The following is a 20,896-nucleotide window of genomic DNA, read 5'->3' as shown; positions in this document are numbered from 1 at the left end:
TCGTCAGAACTACCTGCCCCTCCTCCTACCTTCATATCATCTGCAAGTTTGCAACAAAGCCATTAATTCCATCATCCAAATCATTGAAATATAGTGCAAAAAGAACCAGTGCCAATACAGACCCTGTGGAACACAACTAGTCACTGGCAACCACTCAGGAAAGGTTCCCTTTATTCCCACACTTTGCCTCCTATCAATCAGCCACTGCTTTATCCAAGCTACAATCTTTCCTGTGTGACAATGTCAAAGGCCTTCTGAAAATTCAAGTATAAAACATCAACTGATCCTCTTGTCAATTCTGCTTGTTACTTCTTCAAAGAATTCCAACGGATTTGTTAGGCAAGATTTTTCCTTGAGGAAACCATGCTGACTACAGCCCACTTTATCATGTGCCTCCAAGTACCCTGAGACCTCATCCTTAAGAATCGACTCCAACATTTTCCCAGCCACTGAGGTCAGACTATCTGGACCAACAGTTTCCTTTCTTCTGCCTCTCTCCCTTCTTAGAGTGACATTTGCAATATTCCAGTCTTCCAGAACCATTCAAGAATCTAGTGATTCATGAAAGATCATTATTATTGCCTCCACAATCTCTTCAGCCACGTCTTTCAGATCTCTGGGGTGTACACTATCTGGTCCATATAGTGCTTTATATGTTTAGTGGTAGGATCCCTTTGGAGATGGCGGAAATTGTGGAGGATGATGTGTTGGATCAGGAGGCTCATAGGGTGGTAGATAAGGACAAGAGGGACTCTGTCACTGTAAAGGAGGCAGGAAGATGGGGTGAGCACTGAAGCACCAGAAATGGAGGAGATTTGGATGAAGGCAGCATCAATAGTGGAGGAAGGGATGAGACATCTCTGAAGTCCTAGAAAGGAAAGCCACATCCTTGGGACAAATGCGGCACAGGCAAAGGAACTGAGAAAGAGAATAGCATTTTCACAGGAGATAGGGTGGGAAGAGATACAGTCAAGATAACCGTGGGAACAGGTAGGTTTAAAAAAAAGTCAGTTGACAGTTTGTCTCCCGAGATGAAGATTAAGAGGAGGGAGGTGTCAGTAATGGACCAAGGGAACGTAAGGAGAGTATGGAAGTTAGAAGCAAAGTCGATAAATTGAAAAGCTCAGTATGGGTGCAGGAAGCACCACCAAAGCAGTTGGTCATGTAGCTGAGAAAGGGTTGGGGAGCATTACCAGGGAAAGCTTGGAACATAGACTCAAGACCTTGGCTTAGGCTTAGAACTCTGGAATGGGTACATTCAATATTACCACATACGGAAGTATTTTAAAACAAGACAGCATTAGCATCGAAATGAGAGAGCTGATATATGGTGCATAGTGAGAGAATGGGACTTTAAAAATCTGGAGTTATTTAATAAAAACTGAATTTGCAGAAATTATAGCATTGGTTATATAGTCTTTAGGTCATATCATTCAAAATAATTCAAAATCAAAAGAATAATTTTGTTAAATATTTTAAAATTGAGGGGAAGATAAAATTAATAAAAATCCTGTTATGTTAAATGTAAAATGATATTGCCTTAGTGTAACTGGAAGTTGAAAAGCACTTGCTGTCTCTCTCAGGTTCTTGGTTGTTCAGAATAACTTTGAAATCATTCCACTGTGCAAGATCTCTTTCCTTCTTAAACACAAGAGATTCTGCAGATGCTGGAAATCTAGGGCAACGCACGCAAAATGCTGGAGGAACTCACTAGGTCAGGCAGCATCTGTGGAGAGGAATAAATAGTAGAGGTTTCAGACCAAGACCTGACAAAGTGTCTCAGCATGAAAAGTCAACTACTTATTCCTCTTCATAGATGCTGACAGGTGTGTTACTCCCTTTCTCCTTGTCACATTCTCTTTCCTACAACTTGTGAAGATAGGTACTGTTGGAAATGTTTTGCCGTTTAAAAATGTTGGCTTAGAAACTTACCTGAATTTTAGTGACAATTTTTTATGCAAATCTTTAGGCTCCTATAGTTATTTCCATTGCTGTTGCAGCCACCATAAATAAACTTTTCACATCTCTGAGTGACTGTGTTGAAGTAGTAACGAATTATACGGGCTTTGCACTTCGATGTAGGTTTTGGCTTATGACAGTTTGGTTTCACTGGAAAAGCACAAAGCGAGTAACTGTAGCTTTTGTATAACTAATATAGTGCAAAAACATAGGTCTTGATGTCATGATACAAAAAAAAACACAAATACAAGTTATTACTATTTAGTAAAAGTATTGTCAGAAATAGAATTCACAACCTGGTTGTCATCTTTATCTGGTGTAAAGTTAATGTACATTGGGCTTTTCCTTTCTCGATTCATTTATTAACTGGGACTTCATCAAATGTCTCTATGCAGGTCTAAATGCTATGCTAAAGCACACTTCATTTAGTTAGCAGTGAACTTTAACAAGTTCAGGCTGACAATCATTGTTTATCACGTGTCTCCCCAAATGCTGATTTATGCTAATGTTCAGAAAAATTTCCAACAAGTTGCCCCCTACTGATGCAGACTGACTGAACTGTGGTTACTCAATTTGTGGTTTTCTCCCTTTTTAAACAATGGCACCACATGACCAAGTGTCCAGTCCTCTGATACCAAGTCTCTTGCTGATAAACAATCACAAATTATTATCAAAGCCTTTACTATTTCATCCCTTGCTTCTTTTTTTTTGGTCTAGGTTTCACTTTATCTGTTAAATGTCTCATGAAAGTAATTGAAACTAAAATATTATCTGGGCAGGGTCATTACAAATAGTCTCCCTGTTACAATTGATGGTGAGGACATGGATGGGGTGAGGACCTAGAAGTACCTAGGGGTGCACCTGGATGACAGACTTGAGTGGAGCATCAACAGAGAGGCTGTGTACAAGAAGGGCCAGAGTTGCTTCTACTTCCTGAGGAGACTGAGGTGCTTTGGAGTATGCAGGCCTCTCGTTCACATATTTCTACTAGTCTGGTGTCGCCAGTACAATCTTCTATGTGGTGGTGGTGTGCTAGAACAATGGCATCAATATAGGTGATGCCAACAGGCTCAATAAACTGATTAGAAAGGCTAGCTCTGCTACAGAAGTCAAACTGGACACATTGGAGTCTGTGGTGGAACAAATGACCCTACAGAAATGCTGGCAATTCTGGACAATGTTTCTCACCCTCTGCATGCCACCATGGCTGAGCACAGGAGTACTTTTAGTAATCGACTGAGACAACTGCACTGCTGCAAAGAGTGCTATACGAGGCAATTCTTATCCTCAGCCATTAGGTTCTATAATGAGTCAGCCTATAGCTGGGGAAGTGATGGATCTCTTCCTGCTAGACTGTTTGAAGTAGCTCTTTTATTATTTCTTCCTTCTTTTCTAATATTTGTATACCTGTGCACTTGTTATGCTACTGTGACACTAATTTCCTTTGGGATCGATAAAGTATCCATCTATCTACAGATACAGTTAAACCAATTTGTCACAAGGAGAAATGGGATTTTCACAGTTTGAAATCACTCTATAAGTTAACATTACTCAAAAGAAATATTTTTGAACTGTCTCAAAGCAAAATCAAAGGGATCTTATTAGATACTTTGTGGTTGTACAGAGGACAATCTTGAATATTATACACAGCAATTTTACATTGCGTCACATTAGCTCCAACGATATAGGCATGTTGTTTGGAACGCTCTGCATAAGTTAACATTACTGAAGAAAAATATTTTTGTAATGCCTTTAAGTAATATCAAACAGATTATTTTGCTAAGTATTTTGAGATTCAGAGGACAAATTTGGATATTACACACAGCATTTTATAGTGTTACTCAACTCAGACTGTTGGCTATTCACTTTATATTAGAAGATGTTACAGAAACCAGAAGTCTTTCTTATTATGTTCTTGTTCTTATTGCTGATGGATTTAAAGTAGAAAAAACTGCTTGAATAAAAACTGACCACAGTACAGAGTACATTCATTCTCTGAATTACACTTAGTGTTCACTTTATTAGGTACCAGTGGTCTTTGTGGTCTTCTGCTGTTATAGCCCACCCACTGCATTTCAATGTGCTGTGTTCAGAGATGCTCTTCTGCACACCACTGTGTAACGTGTGGTTTTCTGAGTTACAATGGCCTTCCTGTCAGCTTGAACCAGTCGAGCTTTTCTCTTCCAACCTCTCAATGACAAAGGTGTTTTCACCCACAGATCTGCCGCTCACAATGAGTTTTGTTTTCCCCACACAATCCTCTGTAAACTCTAGAACCTGTTCTGCATGAAAATCCCAGGAGATCAGCAGTCACTGAGACACTCAAACCGCCCTGTTTGGCACAAATAATCATTCCATGGTCAAAATTACCAAGATCACATTTCTTCCTCATTCTGATGGTTGGTCTAAATAACAACTGAAAGCTTCAATCATAGTTGTTTGCTATTATGCATTTTATGAGCAATCTTTTATTATATTCAAATGAAGAAGTTACAACTGAAATACTTAGGGTTGGTTCCAACGCCAAAAGAGAAACTTTGTGATAAACTTGGGAATTTGGCTTCCCTTGTAAAATCAGAAGTAACTATCCATGATTCAGATTTGAATTTTCAACTGCACATTAAGAAACTGACCAGAGCACCATTTCTGTACAAGAAATAATGCAAAAAATATTTGTTTCACATCATGACACTAGAAAACTACTTCGTCTTTATATTAACACACTATATTACTGCAATGCACTTTTTACTGCCCTTCTAAAACAATCTATTTACAAACTGGAACTCATTCAGAACACCACTGCTAGATTTTTAGCCAAAAATCATGACAAGGGAACATATCACTTCCATACAAGCTACTCCTTGTATCTTTTTGAATTGATTTTAAAAGTTCTCTTACTGGTTTTTAAAAGCTCTTAACGGTCTGGGACATTGTACAACATTGTGTTGTACAACACAACAGTATTTTGTTTTACAATTCTGTTCAAACTCTCAGATCTTCTACTGCCAGGTTCTTAAATTTAAACAATCCCCTTCAAAAAATAATTGACACGTCTGCTTTTTTCAACTATGCCCCTAAATTGTGGAATTAATACCTAAAGCTAAATGCAACACACATCAAAGTTGCTAGTGAATGCAGCAGGCCAGGCAGCATCTCTAGGAAGAGGTACAGTCGATGTTTCGGGCCGAGACCCTTCATCAGGACCAACTGAAAGAAGAGCTAGTAAGCTAAGTTTCAGTTGACACTTTTAAACACCAACTCAAAAGCTACATAATTAACCTTGCTTTTAAGTAATACCTTGTTGTGTTTTATGTTTATTTTAATTTTTAGCCTGTATTTTAATGTTTAATTTATCCCTTGGTAAAGCACATCGCCAATAGGAAGAGAGCTCAGTTAATAAAGTTGCTATTAGTGTTACTGCCACATGATTGGCTGATTAGATATTTCCAAAAATGAGCAGGTGTATCTAATAAAGTGGGCACTGAATGTATAGCAATTCCCGTTGCGGGGGCGGGGCGGGGGTGTTACGTAAATTACATTAAAACATCCCGTAACTCAATAGTTTCCCACCCTGCCTAGAGAGCTACAAGGTGTTGCATTTAACTTCTTTAAACTTGCACGATTACCTGGTAAACCATCTCCAAGTAAGAAAATAGCCACATTTCCTTTCTGATGCTTTTCAACTTTGAGTGATTAGATTGATTTTTTTCCCCCCTCTCTGCAGTGAATGAGGTTGTGATGCTTCTGTCCTTTAAATTTTCTTCTAAACATACGGAAACATTTTCGATGTAACTTATGGAACGATGGTGGTACTGAACATGGCAAGTCTTGTCATTTCCACAGACTCGTGTTTTTTTTAAATTAACACTAAACAGGAAACACGGTTTTGTCATTTCTACAGATTCGTGTTTTTTTTAAATTTACACAAACAAGAACTTTTTTTTAAAAAAATGAATTCTAATCGTTACTGCAATTTTCCCACCACGCCTAACCATGTTTCTAAATGGGTTACCTGGGGGTTTTGCGTAACACGGTGGAGAGAGCAACAAAATGCAGCTGATTAAGACAACGATTCCCCACTTCATGGTTGTTCAGCCGTTGTGAGTTGCCTTGCTTGCTCTGTGACCGGGATTACAGTCTGTTCTGACTTCGCGTACTCACTGACTGACCCCAAGACGCCACATTTATACAGCGCGGTTTACGAGTTCTGCGCTCAGTCTGCCATGTGGACCCAACTGGAAAATCAGTGGCGCCAAACTCATTCCCGATGAGCATCTTCGGGGCCGACGGCTGCGGTTTCGAATTTTATAAAGGCTGATTGGCAAATCATTTATTTCTCGATTATAGCTTATTTTATCTGAGATAAAGTCATATAACAGAGAAGCAGGTTCTTTTGGCCCAGATAGTTCCTCTCTCCACTCAGTCGTGAAGAAGGGTCTCGGCCCGAAACGTCGCCTGTTTACACATTTTCATAGATGTTGCCTGACCTGCTGCGTTCCTCTAGCATTTTGTGTGAGTTATTTTAACTTTTTGACTATGGCTGCATTTTCAGCCCCACCTCTTGTACAACACGTTGAACATCTCAGTGCCACTGCAATTAAATAATAGACCTAAAAGAGCTGTTTTTGATGCGTTATGTCTGTGAAAGAACATATCTTTCCTATACCCAGAAGCCAAAGAGGAAGAAGTATACTAAAGGAAATATGACACAATCATGACTAACCAGAGATGTCAAAACCAAAGTAAAAGCCAAGCAGAGGACATATAATACAGCAAAGATTAGTAGGAAGTTAGAGGATCCGGAAGCGTTTTAAAACCAACAGAAGACAACTAAAAAAAGTCCTTAAGAAGGTAAAGATGGAATACAAAAGTAAGCTAGTCAATAATATTAAAAAGTATACAAGGAGTTTTGTCAGACACACAAATGTAAAAGAGAGGCAAAAGTGGATGTTGGCCTGCTGGAAAACAATGGTGGAGAGGTAGTAAAGGGGAGCAACATAATAGCAGATGAACTGAACAAGTACTTTACAACAGTCTTCACTGTGGAAGACTCTAGAAGTATGGTGGAAATTCCAGGTTTCAAGGGTCATGAAGTGTGTGAAGTTACCATAATTAGAGAGAAGGTTCTTGGGAAACTGAAAGGTCTGAAAGTAGATGCTGTGCATCCTAGGGTTCTGAAAGAGGTGGCTGAAGAGATCTTGGAGGCATTAGTAATAATCTTTCAAGAATCACTATATTCTAGAATGCAAACACGAGGAATTCTGCAGATGCTGGAAATTCAAGCAACACACATCAAAGTTGCTGGTGAACACAGCAGGCCAGGCAGCATCTCTAGGAAGAGGTACAGTCGACGTTTCGGGCTGAGACTCTTTGTCAGGACTAACCGAAGGAAGAGCTAGTAAGAGATTTGAGAGGGAGAGGGGGACATCTGAAATGATAGGAGAAGACAGGAGGGGGAGGGATGGAGCCAAGAGCTGGACAATTGATTGGCAAAAGGGATATGAGAGGATCATAGGACAGGAGGCCCAGGGAGAAAGAAAAGGGGGAGGGGGTAGCCCAGAGGATGGACAAGGGGGATAGTCAGACGGAGAGAAAGGAGAGAGAGAAAGAATGTGTGTATATAAATAAATAACGGATGGGGTACGAGGGGGAGGTGGGGCATTAGTGGAAGTTAGAGAAGCCAATGTTCATGCCATCAGGTTGGAGGCTACCCAGACGGAATATAAGTGTTGTTCCTCCAACCTGAGTGTGGCTTCATTTTTACAGTAGAGGAGATTCCAGTAGATTCTGAAATGGTTCAAGAAGACTGGAAAATTGCAAATGACACTCCACTCTTCAAAAAGGGAGAGAGGCAGAAGAAAGGAAACTATAGGCCAGTTAGCCTAACCTCATGAAGATGTTAGAGTCAATTATTAAGGATAATCAGAGTACTTGGAGGCTCATGATAAATAGGCTGTTGTCAGCATAGTTTCTTCAAGGGGAAATCTTGCCTGACAAATCGGTTGGAATTTGTTGAAGAAGAAGCAAGATAGACAAAGGAGAATCGATTGATGTAGTGTTTAAAAACGCAAACACGAGGAAATCTGCAGATGATAGAAATCCAAGCAACACACACAAAATGCTGGTGGAATGCAGCAGGCCAGACAGCATCTATAGGAAGAGGTACAGTCAACGTTTCGGGCCGAGACCCTTCACCAGGACTAATTGAAAGAAGAGATAGTAAGAGATTTGAAAGTGGGAGGGGGAGGGGGAGATACAAAATGATAGGAGAAGTCAGGAGGGGGAGGGATGCAGCTAAGAGCTGGAAGGTTGATTGGCAAAAGGGATACAGGGCTGGAGAAGGGAGAGGATCAGGGGTTGGGAGGCCTAGGGAGAAAGAAAGGGGGAGGGGAGCCCAGAGGATGGAGATCAGGCAAGGAGTTATAGTGAGAGGGACAGAGGGAGAGAAAAGAGAGAGAGAAAAAAAGGGAAAAAATAAAAAAAAGTAAATAAATAAATAAGGGATGGGGTAAGAAGGGGAGGAGGGGCATTAATGGAAGTTAGAGAAGTCAATGTTCATGCCATCAGGTTGGAGGCTACCCAGACGGAATATAAGGTGTTGTTCCTCCAACCTGAGTGTGGCTCATCTTTACAGTAGAGGAGGCCGTGGATAGACATGTCAGGATGGGAATGGGACGTGGAATTAAAATGTGTGGCCACTGGAAGATACTGCTTTTTCTGGCGGACAGAGCATAGGTGTTCAGCGAAACTGTCTCCCAGCCTGCGTCGGGTCTCGCCAATATATAGAAGGCCGCACCGGGAGCACTGGGCACACTATATCACCCCAGCCAACTCACAGGTGAAGAGTCGCCTCACCTGGAAGGACTGTCTGGGGCCCTGAATGGTGGTGAGGGAGGAAGTATAAGGGCATGTGTAGCACTTGTTCCGCTTACACGGATAAGTGCCGGGAGGGAGATGGGAAGGAATGGGGGGGACGAATGGACAAGGGAGTCGCATAGGGAGCGATCCCTGGGGAACGCAGAAACAGTGGGGGAGGGAAAGATGTGCTTGGTGGTGGAATCCCGTTGGAGGTGGCAGAAGTTTCGGAGAATTATATGTTGGACCCAGAGGCTGGTGGGGTGGTAGGTGAGGACAAGGGGAACCCTATTCCTAGTGGGGTGGTGAGAGGATGGGGTGAGAGCAGACGTGTACTTGGATTTTCAGGCCTTTGACAAGTTACTACACATGAGGCTGCTTAAAAATGAGCCCCTGGTATAGATTCTAGCATGGATAAAGCAGTGACTGATTAGCAGGAAGTAAAGAGTGGGAATATGTCTTGGGTACTAGCCTACAAAGTACCCAGGACATCTTCAAGGAGCGGTGTTTCGGAAAGGCAGCATCCATTATTAAGGTCCTCCAGCACCCAGGGCATGCCCTTTTCTCACTGTTACTATCAGGTAGGAGGTACAGAAGGCTGAAGGCACACACTCAGCAACTCAGGAACAGCTTCTTCCCCTCTGCCATCTGATTCCTAAAGGGACATTGAACTCGTGAACACTACCTCACTTTTTAAATTTATTATTTCTGCTGTTCGCACGATTTTTAATCCATTCAATATATGTTAACTGTAATTGATTTGTTTATTTATTTTTTTCTTCTTCTATATAATATATTGCATTGAACTGCTATTGCTAAGTTAACAAATTTCACAACACATGCCGGTGATAATAAATCTGATTCCGATTCTGATTCTGAAAGGGAGCCTTTTCTGATTGGTTGCCGGTGACTAGAGGTGTTCCACAGGGGTCTGTGTTGGAACCTATTCTTTTATCGTTATATGTCAATGATTTGGATGATGGAATTGATGGCTTTGTTGCAATGTTTCCATACAATATGAAGACAGGTGGAGAGGAGAGGCTGGTAGATTTGAGGAAGTAGAGAGGCTACAGAAGGATGTAGACCAATTGGGAGAATGAGCAAAGAAATGGCAGGTGGAATACAGTATCGGGAAGTGTATGGTCATGCACTTTGGTAGAAGAAATGAAAGGACTTTTCTCTAAATGGAGCAAGAATACAAAAAAACTAAGGCACAAAGGAACTTGGGAGTCCTTGTGCAGGATTCTCTAAACATTAATTTGCAGGTTGAGTCTGTGGTGTGGAAGGCAAATGTAATGTTAGCATTCATTTCAAGAGGACTAGAATATAAAAGCAAAGATGTAATGTTGAAAATTTATAAGCACTGGTGAGTCCTCACTTGGAGTACTGTGAGCAGGTTTGGGCCCCTTATCTTAGAAAGGATGTGCTGAAACTGGAGAGTGTTCAAAGGAGGTTCATGAAAATGACTCCAGGATTAAATGACTTGTCATGAAGAGCATCTGATGACTCAGGCCCTGTATTCACTATAATTCAGAAGAATGAGGGGTGAACTCATTGAAACCTATAGAATGGTTAAGGGCATTGATAGAGTGGATGCGGATAGGATGTTTCCTATGGTGGGAGAATCTAAAACTAAAAGACAGTCTCAGTATAGAGAGGCGTCTTTTTAGCAAGGAGATGAGAGTGGTGAATCTGTGGAGTTCTTTGCCACAGGCAGCTGTGGAGGCCGAGTCTTTATGTATACTTAAGGCAGAGAATAATAGATTCTTGATTGGTCAGGGCATGAAGGGATATGGGGAGAAAGCAGGAGATTGGTGTTGAGAGGAAAACTGGATTAGCCATGGTGAAATGGCAGATCAGACTCGATGGGCCAAATGGCCTTATTCTGCTTCTGTATCTTACTATCCTTTGGTCTAAGCCATAAGATATAAGGCATAGGTGCTGAATGAGGTCATTCAGCTCAACAAGCCTGCTCCAGCAAGCAGAATTTATAATCAGAATTAAAATGCATCTGTTTCGAAGCAAGAAAAATTTGATAGATTAAAGAAATGGGTTATTTCACAAGAGAAACTCTAAATTTGATACCACTACATGGTTCAAAGGCACTTCAAAGCTGTAGAGAACAAGATGAAGAGAATTAAGTTTCTGCATCACATTTTTTTCAAATATATAAAAATAAAATTTAGATAAATTTTATCTAAATGGAGTGAAGTTAGGTAGCGTTTATTTCTGATAATCTAATGAACATTTGTAAGACACTATTGAAGAAACTCTTGCAAATTTCTGGAGTCCATTTTGTCAATGGCACACACTGTTTCCACGGTCTGCCAGTGATGGAGAGAGTGTAAGTTTGGGGTAGTGCTTCCAATGTCCTTATCCTGACTGGTTTTCAGGGACAAGTGAGAGAGCATTCTGTCATAGTTACCAACCTTTATCCTGAGTGTAAAGGCTCTGGCAACTTAGAAGGTGGGAGATTTGGCACAAAATGTATGCAGCTCATCCATTTAGGAAAGAGTACTCCAGAGATCAGTGTTTGGACAGTTTTTTTAATCTACATTATTACAAAGATTTGTGGATGACATAAACATAAACAGCAAGTGGGATATAGACTGGCTAGTTAAGTGGTTAAATGTGTGCTGATGAAGTGCAATGCAGTGAAGTGTGAGGTAGGACGAATGAGAAGAGACAACAAATGATCCACCTGTAAGGTGGTGCAAGACCTGAGCAAATGGATTATTTTTTATTTATCTTGTTGCAATACATTGTGGAGTAGGCCATTCCGGCCCATCAAGCCACGCCGCCCAGCACCTCCCAATTTAATGCTAGCCTAATCACGGGACGATTTACAATGACCAGTTAGACTACCAACCAGTGGGTCTTCGGACTGGAGCGTGCAGAGGAAACCCATGTGGTCACGGGAAGAATGTACAACCACCTTACAGGCAGCGGTGGAATTGAACCTGATCATCTGTAATGTAAAGCATTGTGTTTATCATTATGCTACTGTCCCACCCCAACACTTTTAAAGTTATGAGGCAGGCTCAGAATGTGGTTGTAAGGCAAACAGCCCTTTCGTCATTATCAATGGAGGCAGAAAGTAAAAGCAAGAAAATTGTGCTGAACTTCTATGAAACGCTGGTCTGGCTTTTCAAAGAAGGAAGTCTGAGAATCGGAGCGGGAGTACAGAGGAAGCCATTTTTGAATTTTTCATTTTTTTTTCCATCAGCGTTCAGAGAGGCGGGACTGCGCAGGCGTGTGACGTCAGGCAGTGAAGCGCAGAAGATTTAAAAGGACAGAAATCCTGCTTCGGGTTTATTTCGAAGAAGGAAGTCTGAGAATTGGAGCGGGAGTGCGGAGGAAGCCATTTTTGAATTTTTCGGGTTTTTTTCCATCAGTGTTCAGAGAGGCAGGACTGCGCAGGCATGTGATGTTGGGCAGTGAAGCGCAGTAGATTTAAAAGGAACAGAGCCTCATACAGCGGGCAGTGTAGTTTGCGGGCGGCGGAGTGAGCTGGGAGCAGAGTGAAGGCTTCAGGGCTTCGGCTCAACGGGCTTAGGCAGAAATGGGTGAGGCGAGGAAGGTTTGGTATTCATTTTTTGTTGTTACCTGAGGAGAGGGACAGTATGAGTGTGAGGGCAGTTTGTTGTTCTCGGTGCCGGATGTGGGAGGCCCTGGAGTCTCCAAGCCTCCCGGATGTCCACATCTGCACCAGGTGCACTGAGATGCAGCTCCTAAGGGACCACATTAGGGAACTGGAGCTGCAGCTCGATGACCTTCGTCTGGTCAGGGAGAGTGAGGAGTTGATAGAGAGGAGTTACAGGCAGGTGGTCACACCGGGGCCACGGGAGGCAGACAAGTGGGTCACGGTTAGGAGGGGGAAGGGGAAGTGTCAGGTAATAGAGAGTACCCTGGTGGCTGTGCCCCTTCACAATAGGTACTCCTGTTTGAGTACTGTTGGGGGGGGACAGCTTACCTGAGGGAAGCGACAGTGGCCGTGCCTCCGGCACAGAGTACAGCCCTGTAGCTCAGAAGGGTAGGGAAAGGAAGAGGAGGGCAGTAGTAATAGGGGACTCGATAGTAAGGGAGTCAGACAGGCGATTCTGTGGACGCAGTCCAGAGACCCAGATGGTAGTTTGCCTCCCTGGTGCCAGGGTCCGGGATATTTCTGATCGTGTCCAAGACATCCTTTAAGTGGGAGGGGGAGGAGCCAGAGGTCGTGGTACATATAGGTACCAATGACATAGGTAGGAAAAGGGAAGAGGTCCTGAAAGGAGAATATAGGGAGTTAGGAAGGGAGTTGAGAAAAAGGACTGCAAAGGTAGTAATCTCGGCATTACTGCCTGTGCCACGCGACAGTGAGAGTAGGAATGCGATGAGGTGGAGGATAAATGCATGGCTGAGGGATTGGAGCAGGGGGCAGGGATTCAAGTTTTTGGATTATTGGGACCTCTTTTGGCGCAGGCGTGACCTGTACAAAAAGGACGGGTTACACTTGAATCCTAGGGGAACCAATATCCTGGCAGGGAGATTAGCGAGGGCTACTGAGATGACATTAAACTAGAATGGTTGGGGGGTGGGAATCAAATTAAAGAGTCTAGGAGAGAGGAGGTTAGTTCACAACAGGGGGATGGGAACCAGTGCAGAGAGACAGGGGGGTGTAAAATGAGGGTAGAAGCAAAAAGTAGTAAGGTGAAAAGTAAAAGTGGCAGGCCGGCAAATCCAGGGCAAAAATAAAAAAGGGCCACTTTTCAACACAATTGTATAAGGGCTAAGAGTGTTGTAAAAGCGAGCCTGAAGGCTTTGTGTGTCAATGCAAGGAGCATTCGTAATAAGGTGGATGAATTGAAAGTGCAGATTGTTATTAATGATTATGATATAGTTGGGATCACAGAGACATGGCTCCAGGGTGACCAAGGATGGGAGCTCAACATTCAGGGATATTCAATATTCAGGAGGGATGGACATGAAAGAAAAGGAGGTGAGGTAGCATTGCTGGTTAGGGAGGAGATTAACGCAATAGAAAGGAAGAACATTAGCCGGGAGTGTGGAATCGATATGAGTAGAGCTGCATAACACTAAGGGGCAGAAAACACTAGTGGGAGTTGTGTACAGGCCACCTAACAGTAGTAGTGAGGTCGGGGATGGTATTAAACAGGAAATTAGAAATGCGTGCAATAAAGGAACAGCAGTTATAATGGGTGACTTCAATCTACATATAGATTGGGTGAACCAAATTGGTAAGGGAGCTGAGGAAGAGGATTTCTTGGAGTGTATGCGGGATGGTTTTCTGAACCAACATGTCAAGGAACCAACTAGAGGGCAGGCTATTCTAGACTGGGTATTGAGCAATGAGGAAGGGTTAATTAGCAATCTTGTCGTGAGAGGCCCCTTGGGTAAGAGTGACCATAAAATGGTGGAATTCTTCATTAAGATGGAGAGTGACATAGTTAATTCAGAAACAAAGGTTCTGAACAAAGAGGGGGTAACTTTGAAGGTATGAGACGTGAATTAGCTAAGATAGACTGGCAAATGACACTTAAAGGATTGACGGGGGATATGCAATGGCAAGCATTTAAAGGTTGCATGGATGAACTACAACAATTGTTCATCCCAGTTTGGCAAAAGAATAAATCAAGGAAGGTAGTGCACCCGTGGCTGACAAGGGAAATTAGGGATAGTATCAATTCCAAAGAAGAAGCATACAAATTAGCCAGAAAAATTGGCTCACCTGAGGACTGGGAGAAATTCAGAGTCCAGCATAGGAGGACAAAATGCTTAATTAGGAAGGGGAAAAAAGATTATAAGAAAAAACTGGCAGGGAACATAAAAACTGACTGTAAAAGCTTTTATAGATACGTGAAAAGAAGAAGGTTGGTTAAGACAAATGTAGGTCCCCTACAGACATAAACAAGTGAATTGATTATGGGGAGCAAGGACATGGCAGACCAATTGAATAACGACTTGGGTTCTGTCTTCACTAAGGAGGACATAAATAATCTTCCAGAAATAGTAAGGGACAAAGGGTCCAGTGAGATGGAAGAACTGAGGTAAATACATGTTAGTAGGGAAGTGGTGTTAGGTAAATTGAAGGGATTAAAGGCAGATAAATCCCCAGGGCCAGACGGTCTGCATCCCAGAGTGCTTAAGGAAGTAGCCCAAGAAATAGTGGATGTATTAGTGATAATTTTTCAAAACTCTTTAGATTCTGGACTAGTTCCTGAGGATTGGAGGGTGGCTAATGTAACCCCACTTTTTAAAAAAGGAGGGAGCGAGAAACCGGGGAATTATAGATCGGTTAGCCTAACATCGGTGGTGGGGAAAATGCTAGAGTCAGTTACCAAAGATGTGATAACAGCACATTTGGAAAGCGGTGAAATCATCGGACAAAGCCAGCATGGATTTGTGAAAGGAAAATCATGTCTGACGAACCTCATAGAATTTTTTGAGGATGTAACTAGTAGAGTGGATAGAGGAGAACCAGTGGATGTGGTATATTTGGATTTTCAAAAGGCTTTTGACAAGGTCCCACACAGGAGATTAGTGTGCAAACTTAAAGCACACGGTATTGGGGGTAAGGTATTGATGTGGATAGAGAATTGGTTGGCAGACAGGAAGCAAAGAGTGGGGATAAATGGGACCTTTTCAGAATGGCAGGCAGTGACTAGTGGGGTACCGCAAGGCTCAGTGCTGGGACCCCAGTTGTTCACAATATAGATTAATGACTTAGATGAGGGAATTAAATGCAGCATCTCCAAGTTTGCGGATGACACGAAGTTGGGCGGCAGTGTTAGCTGTGAGGAGGATGCTAAGAGGATGCAGGGTGACTTGGATAGGTTAGGTGAGTGGGCAAATTCATGGCAGATGCAATTTAATATGGATACAGGAAAACAGATTATTATCTGAATGGTGGCCGATTAGGAAAAGGGGAGGTGCAACGAGACCTGGGTGTCATTGTACACCAGTCATTGAAAGTGGGCATGCAGGTACAGCAGGCGGTGAAAAAGGTGAATGGTATGCTGGCATTCATAGCAAGAGGATTCGAGTACACGATCAGGGAGGTACTACTGCAGTTGTACAAGGCCTTGGTGAGACCACTCCTGGAGTATTGTGTGCAGTTTTGGTCCCCTAATCTGAGGAAAGACATCTTTGCCATAGAGGGAGTACAAAGAAGGTTCACCAGATTGATTCCTGGGATGGCAGGACTTTCATGTGATGAAAGATTGGATGAACTAGGCTATACTCGTTGGAATTTAGAAGATTGAGGGGGGATCTGATTGAAACGTATAAAATCCTAAAGGGATTGGACAGGCTAGATGCAGGAAGATTGTTCCCGATGTTGGGGAAGTCCAGAACGAGGGGTCACAGTTAGTACTGAGATTAGGAAAAACTTCTTCACACAGAGAGTGGTGAATCTGTGGAATTCTCTGCCACAGGAAACAGTTGAGGCCAGTTCATTGGCTATATTTAAGAGGGAGTTAGATATGGCCCTTGTGGCTAAAGGGATCGGGGGGATGGAGGGAAGGCTGGTACAGGGTTCTGAGTTGGATGATCAGCCGTGATCATACTGAATGGCGGTGCAGGCTCAAAGGGCCGAATGGCCTACTCCTGCACCTATTTTCTGTGTTTCTATGTTTCTATGTTTAACAAAAGCATTGTGTTGAATTCTGTTTGTCTCATTAACAAAAGGATGTGGAAGCCTTAGGGGGATCATGGAAGATTTAAAAGCATGATTCCTGGGATGAAGGACGAAAGCTTGAAGAATGTACGAGAGGTTCAGACAGTTTTCTTTGCAGCAGTATGAAGAGAATGTCGATAGATGTATATAAAATGGTGAGCTGTATTGTCAGAGTGGACAGTCTAGGGCTACAGCACGGTGCAAAAGTCTTAGGCACCTGTAAAAAAAAGTTCTGTAAAGATAAGATGCTTTCAAAATAATGAAAAGTTTATATGCAGTTTTATGAGAAAATTGGCTGGTAGGTTGTTCCAATCACCTTGGAGAACTTGCCACAGTTCTGCAGACATTGGCTAACTGGCTTGCTTCTGTCTCTCCAGGTAATCCCAGACAGCCTCGACAATGTTGAGATCAGTGGTCTGTGGAGACCAGACCATCTGAAATCATATAAAAAATCTAGGGTGCCTAAGACTGTTGCACAGAACTGTACATTCAGTTGTGGAGGAGTCCAGGACTGGAGATCACAAATATAAAATAAAGTTAAGATTAATGCAAGTGAAAATTTTCTTAAGCAGCATGTGGTTGGACTCTGGACGTACCTCCTGCAGATAGGATGGAGGCAGGTTCCACATTGGCCCTCAAAAGGGAATAAAATTTTCATACCTAGATAGGAGGAGCGATTGGGTGGAATTAGTGAGTTCCACTAATAGAGAATCCAAACAAATGTGCTGAATGGTCTTGTTCTGTATTACAGCTACTCCTTAATGACACTGAACACCCAGGAACTATGACTTACGCTGTCTTTTGGGGGATAGAATTGCCTACTGCCTGTATTACCTAACTCTTCCATTTCAACAAATCTCCTCAGGATACTGTTGGGGGGATGACCTAGCAGAGGAATGCCACTGTGTCCAGGTCTCTGGCTCTGAGTCTAGCTCTGTGGCTCAGAAGGGAAGGGGGGTGGTGAAGAGGCGAGCTGTAGTAATAGGGGGTTCTTTGACTAGGGGAAACAGAAAGGAGCTGCTGTGGATAAGAATGATATTCCTGGATGGTATGTTGCCTCCTGGTTGCCAGCATCAAGGGCATCTCTGATCGAGTGCACAACATTCTGAGGTGGAGGGGTGAGCAGTTAGAGGTCATGGTCCACGTTGGTACCACTGACAGGGGTAGAAGGGGTAACAATGTTCTGACAAAAAGAGTTCAGGTAGCTAGGTGGTGCTAAGTGAGAGGATGTTGTCCAAGGTTGTGGTCACAGGATTGCTATCTATGCCACATGCTAGTGAGGTCAGAAGTTGGAAGATCATACAGTTTAACACATGGCTAAGGATCAATAGATGTTATCGTTGAGTAAGACTGCCCTCTTCAACTCTGAATCAGTAGACTTTGGCATATTTCTGTAGTACATTTGAAGAGATCAGCATGTTTCAAATAAACAAAGGAAAATATTTAAATTTGTGTCTATGTTCGGAAGAGAATAATTGTTAATTCAATTTTAGTGTTGCGTACAATGCGATATCTAAAATGCGTGCTTATTATAAGTGACTCGGACTGCATGAATCAGCTGGCCAGTTCAACAGATGTTTAAGAGGCGATAAATACTCTGATAACCGATTTTTGCAGCTTACGGCTACTGACGTCAGCATGATCCACTTTATTAATAAATGTAACTTTAAAATAAACAAAAAGTATGTTTACAGGAAAGCTGACGAACCAAAGGAAGGATATGTGTTTTTAAAAAATATACATTTTTTTTCTTTGGAAGTTGCGTATGCAGTTTCAAAACAATATGTTTGGAAAGGAAGGATTTTCTATCATTCCACTTAATGCACAAATCTTTTAAGTCTGGTGATTTAATCATATTATAGATTAAAATATTATGGGCACAGCTTTAAAAGGGTTGACGGCAGACTCCGGGATCACTGGTTGTGGCGGTGGAAGGGGACAGAAGGTGGGCAGCCGCTGTGGCGGGAGAGCATCCTTCGCCGCTGCTAAGGTTCAAGCGTCCCGGAAACTGGTGAGCCCATCGAATGCATTGCCCGCCTGTTTTGTATTACGGCATGCTTTCGCCGCTTTTACTTTTTGTTTAATTATGAAATCTGAACTTGAAAATTGCGGTTGTTTTGATACTATTCTGAATGAAAGTTGCTTTATTTTTAAGGCAATTATAGAAGGCAAATGGAAGACTTAACAGATAAAGACCGTTTGAAAATGGAGATAGAGCAACTTAAGAAAGAATTGCCTTTAGAGCGGATGCTGGTAGGAACTTCTCCTTATGTTTTGGAACATTAGCGTCGCAAAATCTTGAATCTGTTGATGCTATTTTGAGGAGTTATAAACATTATGTGTCTTCTCATCGCTAAGATTCATTTCAACATTTCCAAACGGCAAGCTTCCCAGCAGTATTAGAGAAATTTGATTAGAGGTCGAGAATGTGAGAAACCAATTTAAATTTCATGCAAGTCCCAGGGAAAAATATATTTTAATAACATAATTTGAATCAGCAAGCCATGTATAACTATCAATTATAGTTTGGTGTAATGAGGACTTCTCCATTACTAGTAACCATGGAGCACGGGGATCTACCTAGCTGATCCTAATTAAAGTTGGGCTTGGTGTATTGTCCTTTTTAATTTGGAGTAAATAAAATAATATTTTAAAAATAGAAATGTTGGAGTACATATTAATTTCCACCTCAAATTGTAGTTATACTACACTACTCTTAGCTGCAATGTCCAAAATGTTACCATTTAGATCCCTGTTGCATTGACCACTTATGATAGACAGCAATAGAAGATAAAGTATCTTTAATGTACTTCAGCTTTTTACAGTTAATTTTTGAAGTGTAACCTCTGACAAATAGCTGTATAAAAATGACCAGAGAATCAAATCAGATAAATGACTAAATGTTAAAAGGATTAACTCTCATCTCCCAAATAATAATGTGGGGTATTTTGTGTCCACTTCAGAGGATCTATAGCCTTTGGAACACACCTGTAAGGGCAGCACTCTCTGTTCTGACACCTTTAATAATTGGCATCTCCACAGTCTAATAAAGTGTCAACATACATTTTTGAAATGAGAGTTTTGTGATACGCAAACAAGAGCGGCACTCTTTGAGCCACATGGCTGCCAAATTAAATTGTAAAATGTATTATGTTTAGATTCTTGCCATCATTCCAATTGTCTTCTGGTGCTTATGGTTTGGCATTGAACTATTTCAGGTATCCAAGTGTGCGGAGGAACTGAAGGACTACATTGAATCACAGTCTGCGGAAGACCCTTTGGTAAAGGGGATCCCAGAGGACAAGAACCCCTTCAAAGAGAAGGGAGGCTGTGTGATCTCATAAATCCAATAGGACTCCTATATACTCAGGTCATCAGGGTATTTTCCTACAGCCTAGTCATTGTTAGTACGATGAAACCCTGTAGGTGATAAACCTGAACGAGGGAAAAGGAATGGGTACATTATCTACATTGGCACGTAGTCTTTATTGTTATTGAAATTAAAAGGCATTTCTGCAATGTTGCAAATAAAGTTGAAAATTTGGCAAATTCAATCATGAATGGTGTTAACGTATACTTCCGATACTAATCTGTAAGGGTTAAACCTATGAAATCATAATTTAAGTTCCTTCACAAAGTAATAATATTATTTTAAAATGGCATTACAAATGTGTATATATCCTAAAATATGTATAGGATACAATATTAGTGAAACTGTTTTTCCTATTTCAAAGCCTATTGAAAATGCACAATATCAAATGTTTTATCATGTATAAACAGGTAACAGAGTTACACTGATGTTTTTAAACATTTTAATACAGAATTTAACACATCTGGGCTTCAGTTTAATGCATTTGTACAATACAAATAGTTATTTATACATTAAAAATAAATGCTTGTGAGTTGAAGGATTTTTGTGTTCCTATTTTCCCCACTACTCAGTCATAAGAAAGAACACCAGACCTCTTTCACTGCTTTAAAAGAAACCCCAAAGTCCAGAGATGCATATAGAATGGGATAAATTAGAGAAGGTGAGTGAATATTTGATGGAAGTTCTCAGTGTTGAGAAGACAAGTATAGAGTCAGGAACTTCAAATGGAAGAACCCAGGCAGCTGAAAAAAAATGGAGAGAAGTTGCACAACAGGCCAATTTGAGAGGGATCAAGAATTAAAATAGAATAAGTGACAAGGATGAGAATTTTAAAGTTAGTGAAGTAGAGGAAATTAATTTTGGAAGGGTGAGTATGATTGATGGACATGATTATTGTGGAGGAAAATTGTATGTTGCAGAAATTTGGACAATTTGAAGTTTCAAGATGATAATGAGATGAACCAGGTTCAAGTCCACAATAGGTGACCAAAGATAAGGGTGTCAATGCCAAATAGGTGGAGGTGATCAGGCATTTG

The 20,896-nt window shown here is 41.6% G+C and overlaps 1 protein-coding gene across 3 annotated transcripts; it reads left to right on the top strand.

Annotated features, from left to right (window-relative positions):
* The first annotated feature begins 6,707 nt into the window (after positions 1-6,707).
* Positions 6,708-20,335, top strand: LOC140194732 (guanine nucleotide-binding protein G(T) subunit gamma-T1-like). 3 transcript variants are annotated; one of them, XM_072251998.1, is made up of 4 exons: positions 6,708-6,829; positions 18,352-18,500; positions 18,645-18,742; positions 19,708-20,335. In XM_072251998.1, the coding sequence occupies exons 3-4, from the start codon at positions 18,662-18,664 to the stop codon at positions 19,831-19,833; spliced, it is 207 nt and encodes a 68-aa protein (XP_072108099.1). In that variant the 5' UTR covers positions 6,708-6,829; positions 18,352-18,500; positions 18,645-18,661; the 3' UTR covers positions 19,834-20,335. The 3 variants fall into 3 exon arrangements, with proteins under 3 accessions (XP_072108099.1, XP_072108098.1, XP_072108096.1); XM_072251997.1 differs by lacking the exon at positions 18,352-18,500 and having other exon boundaries at positions 6,708-6,810; XM_072251995.1 differs by lacking the exon at positions 18,352-18,500.
* The last annotated feature ends 561 nt before the right edge of the window (positions 20,336-20,896 follow it).

The sequence above is a fragment of the Mobula birostris genome, chromosome 3 (assembly GCF_030028105.1).
Source record: "Mobula birostris isolate sMobBir1 chromosome 3, sMobBir1.hap1, whole genome shotgun sequence".
NCBI classification, from domain to species: domain Eukaryota; kingdom Metazoa; phylum Chordata; class Chondrichthyes; order Myliobatiformes; family Myliobatidae; genus Mobula; species Mobula birostris.
The sequence above is the reverse complement of the archived record's forward strand: the minus strand, read 5'-3'. Positions and strand labels throughout refer to the sequence as shown.